The 11641-nt window shown below is 53.3% G+C and overlaps 1 protein-coding gene across 1 annotated transcript in view; it reads right to left on the reverse strand.

Annotated features, from left to right (window-relative positions):
* Window positions 1-7675: 7675 nt before the first annotated feature.
* The window catches only part of C13H11orf96 (chromosome 13 C11orf96 homolog), a 14686-nt gene continuing 10720 nt past the window's right edge, over window positions 7676-11641 (reverse strand). The window contains exon 6 of the mRNA XM_031933821.1: window positions 7676-9585. Within this exon, the coding sequence (XP_031789681.1) occupies window positions 8311-9585 (1275 nt within the window). The 3' untranslated portion in view covers window positions 7676-8310. The remainder of the gene's footprint in view (window positions 9586-11641) is intronic.

The raw sequence follows: 11641 nt of genomic DNA on the forward strand, positions 1-11641 counted from the left end.
CCGCAACCTCCGCCTCCTGGGTTCAAGCAATCCTCCTGCCTCAGCCTCCCAAGTAGCTGGGATTACAGGCACCCACCACCACGCCTGGCCAATTTTTGTATTTTTAGTAGAGATGGGGTTTCACCATGCTGGTCTCTTTGGCCAGGCTGGTCTCGAACTCCTGACCTCGTGATCCATCCGCCTCGGCCTCCCAAAGTGCTGGGATTACAGGTGTGAGCCACCGCACCCGGCCTTCCTTATCCTTTTATCAGCAAGGTCTGTGTGACCTGCACTTGTGCCAGCCTCCTATCTCATCCTATAACAAAGAATGCCTGACCTCCTGGGAATGCAGCCCAGTAGGTCTCAGCCTTATTTTACCCAGCCCCTGTTCAAGATGGAGTTGCTCTGGTTCAAATGCCTCTGACAGACAGGGATAGGAAAACCATGGTAAAAATGTCCATTTGGAAAAGTAAACAATGGAAACACTCAGCAGTCACTGTGCATAGCAACAGGCAGATCCTCCTGGCAGCAATGGTGAGGACCTCGTTCTGGCAGAGGAAGTTCCTTAGTTGGCAAATATGGTCAACTCAGTTCTGGGAGATCCTCCTTTTCCCATCATCCTGTGTGGCCACATCTGCAGCAAAGTGAGTATTAAAAGCTCTGGCCTCTTATCCTAAGTGAGCTTGTAGCAGGACAAGCCGCAGACAAAGCCCTTCAGACACCGAGTTAAAGAAGGAAGGGCTTTATTCAGCTGGGAGCTTCGGCAAGACTCGTGTCTCCAAAAACTGAGCTCTCCACGTGAGCAATTCCTGTCCCTTTTAAGGGCTCACAACTCTAAGGGGGTCCGTGTGAGAGGGTCGTGATTGATTGAGCAAGCAGGGGGTACATGACTGGGGGCTGCAGGCACTGGTAATCAGAACAGAACAGAATAGAACAGAACAGGGAGTTTCATAGTGCTTTTCCATACAATGTCTGGAATCTACAGATAACATAACCAGTTAGGTCGGGGGTCGATCTTTAACTACCAGGCCCAGGGCATGGCGCTGGGCTGTCTGCCTGTGGATTTCATTTCTGCCTTTTAGTTTTTACTTCTTCTTTCTTTGGAGGAAGAAATTAGGCATAAGACAATATGAGGGGTGGTCTTCTCCCGTAAGCTGACACAGGAACAGAAAACCAAATACTGCACGTTCTCACTTATAAGTGAGCACTAAACATTGAGTACACATGAACACAAAGGAAGGAACGACAGACACAGGGACCTACTTGAGGGTGGAGGGTGGGAGGAGAGTAAGGATGAAAAAAGCTACCCATCAGGTACTAGCTGATTATCTCAGTGACTAAATAATCTGTACACCAAACCCCCGAGACACGCAATTTACCCATGTAACAAACCTGCACATGTATCCCCAACCTAAAATAAAAGTTGGAAAGAAAAAGAAAAAAAAAGATACCTATATAAGATAAATATGTACAATCTACAATGTACTTTTTTTTTTTTTTGAAGCAGACTCTTACTTTGTTGCCCAGGCTGGAGTGCAGTGGCGTGATCTCAGCTCACGATAACCTCCACCTCCAGGATTCAAGTGATTCTCCTGCCTCAGTCTCCCGAGTAGCTGGGATTACAGGCATGCACAAACATGCCTGGCTAATTTTTGTATTTTTAGTGGAGACAGGGCTTCACCATGTTGGCCAGGCTGGTCTTGAACTCCTGACCTCAAGTGATCCACCCGACTTGGCCTCCCAGGGTGGGATTACAGGTGGAAGCCACTGCATCCAGCCCTACAATGTAATTTAATAGCAACTCCTGTTACAGCTTCTACATTACATACTACATATTACATATTTTTTTTTAAAAAAGATCTGACCTCTTTGGGGGTTGCTTTGGGGGGTCAAACAATCATAATAATTCATTGTTATTCCTGGTTTTCTTGGCAATAAGATTCCCTCAAATACTTAAAAGGCTTCCGGTCTTTGTGCTTCCAGACAGTTTCAGGTGCCAATAACCACATCCAAAGATGTCTTCTCCCTAGAGGTCTGGAGCCTGCTTTATTACTTTGTTTCCTGCTCTGGCCCAGCGGGCCCATTTTAACTCCCAGCTACCTTGGGGCTGTTCTAAAACAATAGATTGGAGTGGGAAGATAACACCCTTCATCTAGCCTGGCTCAGGGGCTGGAGCTTTCACTGGGCTTCTTGGGTGGCCTTGGAGAAAGGCTAAGTAACAACAGAACTTCCACTCTGTGGGTTATAAAGGCAGGTGGCTTTTGCCTCTGTAAGGCCCCAGGTTTCTAATTTCTCTCTATGACTTTCTATCTCTCCTGACTTTCTTGGAATAATTTGCTAAAAGCCACAAAGAGCAGCCAATGCATATTAATATTCTAGCTCTTTCCAACCACTTTTCTTAGTGCTATGGACTTGGTTGACTCATGATTGGTTTTCCACAATGTCATGAAAATGTTTTTTCCAGATGCTTTTCCCAGGGATAACAAGGGTCTTCAACTTTCCAACCTGCAATATGTGTACCCTTCCTGCATGCAGGAAAATCACTAAGTCAATGCCTTACGTTTTAGGGTTTTTGTCAAGACAGCACCACACTACCAGGATTGTACTAATTTCTGCTTATTTGTGGTAGGGAAAGCCTGCTAAAGACATCCAACAAGGATTCAGTGGCTCAAAGAAGAAAGAAGTGTGCACTCTCAGCTGTGATAGTCCACGGTGATCATTCCCGACTCACGGGCTGTTCGGCTCCACAAGGTCATTCAGGGACCTGGGATCCTTGCATCTCGTTTCTCTGGCATCCCCTAGGCCACTGGGCTTGTGCGCTTGATCACCCCGCTGGGTTGTAGGCACATCCCTCTGCCCCCTGGGGGGAAGGAGAGGGGGGGGGGGGGGGGGGGGGGGGGTCTGGTACACCCACTATCTTAAGACCACGCGAGAGAATCTGGGATGTATACACTGGCTGTGTGCCCTGGAGGAAAGGAAAAATCAATGTTGGTGAAAAATTAGCACTCTGTACCAAGGGGCTGGGAGCTGAATGGCCAGATGGCCTTTATGAGTTAATATGGCCTTTAGCATTGACCGAAAGGATAAGAGTCTATGTGGGAGCCCTTCACCCACTTGTCCTTGTGAACCCAAAATATCTGAGACAACTCTCAATCAATTTAGAAAGTTTCCTTTGCCAAGGTTAAGGACATGCCCGTGACACAGCCTCAGGAGGTTCTGACAACATGTGGCCAAGATGGTCAGGGCACAGGTTGGTTTTATACATTTTAGGGAGACATGAGACATCAATCAATATGTGTAAGATGTACATTGTTTCCATCCAGAAAGGTGAAACAACTTGAAGGTGGGGGCTTCCGGGTCATAGGTAGATAAGAGACAAAGGTTGCATTCTTTTGAGTCCTTGATCAGCCTTTCACTGAATACACAATGTAGTCTGGCTCAGTGAATCTGCATTTTTACATAAACAATAAGGCAGAGGAAACAATTAGATATGCATTTGTCTCAGGTGAGCAGAGGAATGACTTTCAATATAAACTATCAGCTCACATTGCCAGGGTGAAATTCAACAGAATTATTTTAGGGTAAAGATCTTGAGGCCCTTCCTTGAGGGCAAATTGTGAGGGAGGTAAGTATGTTTTTGTTGTTGTTGTTGTTGTTGCTGTTTGAGATGGAGTCTTGCTTTGTCACCCAGGCTGGAGTGCAGTCAAACAGAAGGAGCTGGGAAGACTGGGAGGGCCTGCAGGCCACTATGCAAGTCTGGGCCTGAGTGATGAAGAGAGGCGGAGAGAGTAGTTGTCCATCAACCATGCTGCAGGCTCAAACAGCTTCAGCAGAGCCATTAGGGGAATATCTGAACCAATGACCACAACAAAGAAATCTCATATCTCCCAAGCACAGTTCAGCCTCAGTATTCCAGCTCTGCATATGTTGGTAGGGAGCAACCCCTAGGGGGGTTCAGCCTCAGTCAAAGAAGGCAATAGATTCAAATCCAGAGCACCTGCTGGTCAGTTACACTCCCTGTAGCAGGAGAGCGGCCAAGCTCAGTCTCATGGCTGTGCCACAGGGGTTACAGTGGGAAGTAACTCATACTTGTAATCTCGTCACTTTGGGAGGCTGAGGTGGGAAGGTTGCCTGAGCCCAGGAGTTCAAGACCAGCCTGGGCCATATAGGGAGATCCGTCTCTACAAAAAAATTTAAAACATAGTCGAGTGTGGTGGTGCATGCTTGTAGTCCTAGCTACTCAGGAGACTGAGGTGGAAGGATCACTTGAGCCTGGGAAGCAGAGGTTGCAGTGAGTCAAGATTGCTCCACTGTGCTCCAGCCTGGGTGACAGAAGAAGAGCCTGTCTCAAAAAAGAGAAGGGAAGGGAAGGGAGGGGAGGGGAGGGAGGGGAGGGGAGGGGAGTGGAGGGGAGGGGAGGGGAGCGGAGGGGAGGGGAGGGGAAGGGAAGGAGAGAAAGAAAGAGAGAGAGAGAAAGAGAGAGAGAGAAAGAAAGAGAGAAAAAGAAAGAAGGAAAGAAAGAAAAAGAAAGAAGTCTCAGGTATTCCCTTATAGTAACCCAGAATGGACTAACACAAGCTCCCTACCCTCCAGTCTGCCCTCCTTCCTCTGTGCAGGGCAGAGATGTTCAGAATCAGAGAGCAACCCCCGTGTAGCCCAGGGACCATGGCTTTCCAGGCCCAGCCTGATCCCTCTAATACTGCAGCATCCCAAACTGCCTCCCTCTGCCTCTCTGGGACATGGCTTCTATCAGACTTCTTTCCACATCAACCCTTAAAACTGCCTGTTTCTGGGAAAACTAAGAAACTAGGACAAATAAGACATCACATTTATACTAAATAGTGGGACATTCACTTAACCAAATAAGGAGTATCTATTCAATAGAATTTATGAAAAGCTGTGATGTGGACCGATGCATACTGATATTAAATGCAAATCCAATTAATTTAAAAAGCAGGCTGAAAAGTAGCATGTAGAATATAAACTCATTTTGTAAAAGAAAATAAACATGCATATATAGGCATCACCTCCAAAATGTTAACTTATTTATCTCTGGGTGGTGGGAGTATGACTGACTTGTTTTGTGTTATAATAAACAAATATTTCTAGGTCGATAGAAAATTACAAGAATAACTTAAAAAACAAACCAGGGCCAGACATGGTGGCTCACGCCTGTAATCTCAGCACTTTGGGAGGCCGTGGAGGGAGGGTCACTTGAGGTCAGGAGTTCGAGATTAGCCTGGCCAACATGGTGAAACCTGTCCCTACCAAAAATACAAAAATAGCTGGGTGTGGTGGCGCATGCCTGTGATCTCAGCTCCTCAGAAGGCTGAGGCAGGAGAATCGCTTGAATCTGGGAGGTGGAGGTTGCAGTGAGCCAAGAGCATGTCTCTGCACTCCAGCCTGGGTGACAGAGTGAGACTCCATCTCAAAACAGACAACAACAGAAAACAACAACAACAAAAACGGAAGTAGGCAAGATAGGAATGGATCTTCCTTACCACCTCTTTATTCATTTCAACCGAAACATTTCAGAAGCACCTACTCAATGCTGGGCCTGCCCACAGCTGAGCAGGGAATATGGTCCCCACAATAACCTCTGTTGTTGGCTGGGGTAACCCAAGGAGACCCTTCAGATAGGGGCTGAAGGCAGCAGGAGGTTCTTTTTGTTTGTTGTTTCTGTTTTTTGAGGCAGGGTCTCAGTCTGTTGCCCACACTGGAGTGCAGTGGCACAATCACTGCTCACTGCAGCCTCTACCTCCCTGGGCTCAGGTGATCCTCTCCCCTCAGCCTCCTGAATAGCTGGGACCACAGGTGTGCACCACCACGCCCAGCTAATTTTTTGTATTTTTGTATTTTTTTTTTTTTTTTTTTGGTAGAGATAGGATTTCACCACGTTGCCCAGGCTGGTTTCGAACTCCTGGACTCAAGCGATTTAGGAGGCCTGGGACACCTAGGCCTCCCAAAGTACTGGGATTACAGGCATGAACCACTGCTGGGCTGAGGGAGGTTCTTCCGCGGGAGAAGGCTACGCAGAGGGGAGGATCTCAGGCCTGAAGGGTCTAGAAGCCCACTGGGAGGTCTTCCAGACACTTGGGGCATCTAGCTCCTGAAGTGTAGACATAGGAGCTGCTGCCCAAGAGGTAAGACAGAGAGAGGGGGAGAGGATGTGGGGTCCGCCCCTCTGCCCTCAGGGAGTTTCTTTGGAGAGAGAAGAGAGTGAGGCTGGGCTCAGAGGAAGTTCCTCCCACCACCCCGCGGAGCTCACACTAGTTCAGTGGTGGCAGCTGCCCTGGCGGGAATCAAGCATCGACCCACAGTGGCCTCACATCTCTGAGGCCTTTGCAGGTAGAAGTCTCCTGCCATGATACCGCACCCCAGTGGAACCCGTTGTTGGGGACTGCCACAGCGTGTTCTCAGGGGCTGGGACACGGGTCAAATACCACAGCCACCAAGGCCATGGCCTGTGCTCTCTAAGCCGAGGGAAGAATACCCTCTCGGGCCCTGTGGTTCTATTTTTGTTTCTTTGTTTCATTTCCTCTGCTGTCCTCTTCTCCAGAGCCCAGCGCTGCAGCTGAGAGAATGGTTATCTCCTAGAGATTCCTGCCCCCCACACACCAGCCCTACCACCAGAGGGCGCCCGAGCACAGAGACTCCGCAACCGGAGCGCGAGCCCTAAACCGGTCAGGGTGGGTCAGCCCTGGAGTAATCCTGGAGGGAGGGCCCTGGAGGGGGCCCCAGGGTGGGGACCTGCCCGGCTGAACCAAATATAGTTTGTTACCTTGGTGGCCATCTGCAGCCAGGTGGCCCTGCCACACTGCTAACCTGGAGGATTTAGGAGGTAGACAGGGATTCGGGAAGTGGCTGAAGAGCACTGGAAAGACAAACTCCTGCGGTGCAAGGAGTCCTGGACCCGGAGTCCGGAGAAATGGGGGCGCTCCTTTCCCTGTGACCCTAGGCTTGTTTTGTCATCTGTAAACAAAGGCAGGGGCGGGGAGAAGGGAAGGACTCAATGGTACCCAGGTGCCCTTCAGGCTCTAACCAAAGGTATGTCCCACCTTCCCGGAGGAACCCTGCAGGGCGCAGAGGAGGGCTGGAGACAGAGCGGCAGCGGTTTCCCCCGCAGCGCAGGAGTGCCCGGCACTGCGCTGAGTCAACTGCGGTCAGGGGGTCACCTGCCCGCGACAGCGAGCACGCACCCGCACTCTCGACCAACCCAGGCTGGCCCCCAGCCCACTCTCAGGTCCCAGCGCCCAAACATCTCACATTGCTGGCTCCGGCATCTCCCCACCCGCCGCCAGGAATGGGCGCAGAGGGATATGCGTCTTCTGCGGCGGGTGCGGGGCGAGGACCCTGACCCCAGCTCGGGGAAGTCAACCGCCCGCGGGGAGAAGACAGCTCTCCATCCTCAGCTCCGGCTCCGCCCCGCCTGCGGCTTCACTCCAGCCCGGATGCCGGCGATGGGGAATAGACCCGGGAGGCAGGAGCGCTCGGGACCGGGGGTGGATACACTTGGGGAGGCAGGCAACCGACCCGCGCACGGGTGGCGCAACCTCGTTTCGGTGACCGAAGCTTGTGGAGGTAGCTCCACTCCCGGCTCCCTGGTCCGGCATCCCCCTGCCACCTCCTCCCCCACCTTCCCCAGTCTTGGGAGCCTGGGCCCCGAAGGTTCAAAAAGTCAAGAGCCTGAAAAAAATGCATGGTGCAAATATATTGACTTTATTTGTCTCCTTTCTGGAGTCTCACAGACATATCCAGGTAAAAAGATCGTTAAATAAACGCCTTCAGTCATCTCAATGCAAAAATAAATATCAATCCTCCAGAAGCAGCAGCAGCAGCAGCTGCGCTGCGCCCCAAGTCCCAACGGCCACGCCTAACAATTATAAAAGTGTTCAGCGAAAGTGTTGGCGTGAGTGTGAACGGGTGTGCGCTGGGGGTCACGGTGGAGCGGTGTGCAAAATCGGAGTTGCAAACCATCGGACAAGGGCATGGAGCGGCGACCCGGGTGGCCCTGGCGACCCGCGCGGCCAACTCAGCGCGGGCGCGCCTCCCCGCACACACTCACAGCAGAGTTCGCACTGGGAAGAGTTAAAAAATAAACATTTACAAGGACAAGGAAAGCGGTCCCGTTCCCGGCGTCCCCGGGCCAGGGCGGGCGCGGCGAGGGGCGCACCGATCGTTTCGCAGCGGGGCGGGAGTCCGAGCGCGCGAGGGGCGGCGGTCCCGGGTCCTTGCGGGTCCCCCGGGGGCAGGGCGCGGGCTCTCTCGGGGTTCGCACGCCGATCCCCCGCGGATCGCGGACGCGCGCGTTCCCCCCTCGGGCGGCGCCCCTCACAGGGCCGAGTCGGAGTCGCTGGAGTCCAGGCTGTTCCTCAGTTTGCAGCTGCTGAGCTGCTCCCGCTGCAGCGACAGGCTCTGCGTGCTGCGGCGCAGGCACTCCAGGCTCTGCAGGAACGACTTCTTGGCCTTCTCCTCCTCCATGGGGGACACCCCCTCCTCCTCCACCTCCTGGATCTCGTCGAAGGTCACCGGCTGCGTCTTGAAGCGAGACTGGCGCGGCCGCCGCAGCCGGCCCCGGCCCTTGGACAGCTTGGCGGGCCGCACGGGCTGCGGGAACTCGTCGGCCAGGCACACGAAGTGCGGCATCACCGCCTGGTAACTGGAGCAGATGCCCATCAGCTCGCCGGGCTTGGTGGCCATGGCGCCTCCGGCGTCTGCGGGGCCGGGCGGCGGGGCGCCGGGGCTCTCCGGAGGCGGCCGCTGCGCCGGGGCCCCCCGGGAGGCAGCAGCCGGGGGCTCGCCGGGCGGGGGATCCAAATCTGCTGCGGGGTGGCGGCGGCCCTCGCGGGCCCGGGCCGGCGCTCCTCGGGAGGGCGGGCTGGCGGGCGGACCCGTCGGGGGGCGCGGGGCTCGGGGGGCGCTGTTCCGCCGCGCTCCGAGGCGCTCGCCGCCGCTGCTGTCGCTGTCTGCCCCGCGGCGGCCCGGCTCCCGGCTTATATAGCCCGCGGCTACCCACACGGCTGTGAGCTCGGATGACAGCGAATGCCATTTAAAGCGTGCGCGCCCCGCGCCCTTCCGCCTGACGTCGCCCCGCCACTCTGGGAAAGTAACTGCCCCTTCCCCGGCGCCGCCCGCCCCCAGCCAACCGGCTCCGGAAGGCAGGCCCAGCCCGCGGGGGTTCCGGGAGAAGCCGCGGCCCCAGAGCACGCGGCGGGCCCGAGCTGCGCCTGGGCAGGGACCCTCAATCGCCGAGACTGGGCGGGCGCTGTCCCTTCTGGGATCCCCAAGTCTGCACCAACCGGGTTGGCCGCGGGGGCGCAGGTCACCCTCCCCCGCCCCCTGGTCCCAGATGCACACACTCGAGGCGCTGGTTATTCCGCCACCGGTTCTGCGCGGGGCGCGAGGCAGCTCCCAGCTCTCTGCAGCCAGGCGAGCCTGAGTGCCCGGCTCCCCAGAGCCGAGCTCGGAGGTAGGGGCGGGCTCCCCCTCTGGATCCTTGCCACCCCCCTCCGCAGGCGCGCGCGCGCGCGCGCGCCCACACACACACACACACGCACACACGAATGCAAACACACCTCGATTATTCCATTCCGGTTCTTCCCTTCCCTAGATGTCTTCTTTATGTTTGTCTCCTCACTCCCAAACCCAAGTCCCTCGGGCACCCCCATTCATGCTCTGAAGAGTGACACTTGGATATGGCACTAACAACAACAACAACAACAACAACAATAATAACAATAATAGCCACCACCATCTGGAGAGCTTTACTCCAAGCCAGCCATGCGCTCTGTTTTATATGTATTATCCTGTTTAATCTTCACAGCAGCAGCCCTATGAGGTAATTGGTATTCTCTCATTTTTACATATGGGAAAACACAGGCACAGAGGGGATAAGTAAATGGTCCACTAGTATCTGATGGAAACAGATGGGCTGGACTCCAGAGTCCAAGCTCTGACAGTCCCCTGCTGAGGGCCCCTGCCCTGTGTCCTGGGACCCCCAAGAGGAAACTGTGAGCCTGATCATGGCCACGTGGGCTTGAGATGCCGGGCACTGACAGGCACCCAGCAGGGCTCACAGGGCCACCTGAAAAGGAGGGGGTCAGTGGGATTTGGCCTCCGTCCTTTCCCTACCCACTCAACAAAGTTTACTGAGAAGTTACTTTCCTGCTCAGGAAAGGCATGGAAGTGAACAAGAAAGGTACAGTCCCTGCCCTCATGAAAGTTACATTCTAGTGGGAGTGGGGTGTTGTGGGGAGAGACAGATGATACACACATGAACAAGAACATGTTTTGTGGTGAAATAAAGTAGGGTGATAAGCTAGGGATGCAGGTGGTGAGATGCTTAGAGCACTGGGCCAGGAAAGGCTGCTCAGAGCCGGATATTTAAGCTGCTACCAGAAGGGCAATAATAATATGCTAAGTGCTTAGTACGGCCATGCTCTGCTCACTTTTTATATATGAATGCAACGTGTTCACTATTTTATTTAATCCTCCCAACCACCCTGGGTAATAAATACCATACATTTCTTATTGCCATTTACAGGTAGAAAAATCAAGGCACAGAGATGCTAAGAAAACTTGCCCCAAGGTCCCACAGCAGGAAGTAGCAAGAGCTCAGATTCAAACCCCAGCAGCATGGCTCCTGAGCCCTCACTCTTACCCGCCACACTGCAGCGGTTTGCCCTGCGATGGACAAAGATGGAACCAGCCATGTGACAAGGTGGGAAGACAGTATCTGAGCAGAGGGAGTCTTAGTGGAAAGACGCTAAGGCAAGAATTCACTTGGTGTATTCGAGGCACAAACAGCAAGGAGGCTTGTTAGCTAAAGCAGTGAGAGAGGTGGATGGGAAGGGGGGACAGTCACTTGAGGCCTTAGCGGCAGGTTACAAAGATAGAATTTCGGCCGGGCGCAGTGGCTCTCGCCTGTAATCCCAGCACTTTGGGAGGCCGAGGCGGGCGGATCACGAGGTCAGGAGATCGAGACCATCCTGGCTAACACGGTGAAACCCTGTCTCTACTAAAAATTTAAAAAGTAAATAAATAAATAGCTAGGCGTGGTGGCTGGTGCCTGTAATCTCAGCTACCCAGGCTGAAGCACGAGAATTGCTTGAACCTGTGAGGCAGAGGTTGCAGTGAACCAAGATTTCAACACAGCCTTCCAGCCTGGGTGACAGAGTGAAACCCTGTCTCAAAAAATAAACAATGAAAAATAAGTTAACTTCTATGTATTTGCTTGAGCAAGCGTGTGATGGTGGTACCATTGATACACAGGTGAATGTGTTGGGGAAGAGAAGGGTTGGTGGGGGGGCATTGAGGAGTCTGCTGGCTGTTTATCAAAACCCACCATGCACCTGAATGATGCCTGAAATGCTCACATCAGAACTACATTACATGAGAAAAAAAGCAATTTCTATAACCTTAAAACCACTGTACTTTGTAGCTCCTTATAGAAATTTGTACCAGGAGTGGGAAAGTGCCACGTATAAAACCCCTCAAATGCCAGGCGCGGTGGCTCAAGCCTGTAATCCCAGCACTTTGGGAGGCCGAGACGGGTGGATCACGAGGTCAGGAGATCGAGACCATCCTAGCTAACACGGTGAAACCCCGTCTCTACTAAAATACAAAAAATTAGCCGGGCGTGTTGGCGGGCGTCTGTAGTCCC

This window comes from Piliocolobus tephrosceles, chromosome 13 (assembly GCF_002776525.5).
Source record: "Piliocolobus tephrosceles isolate RC106 chromosome 13, ASM277652v3, whole genome shotgun sequence".
Taxonomy (NCBI): Eukaryota; Metazoa; Chordata; class Mammalia; order Primates; family Cercopithecidae; genus Piliocolobus; species Piliocolobus tephrosceles.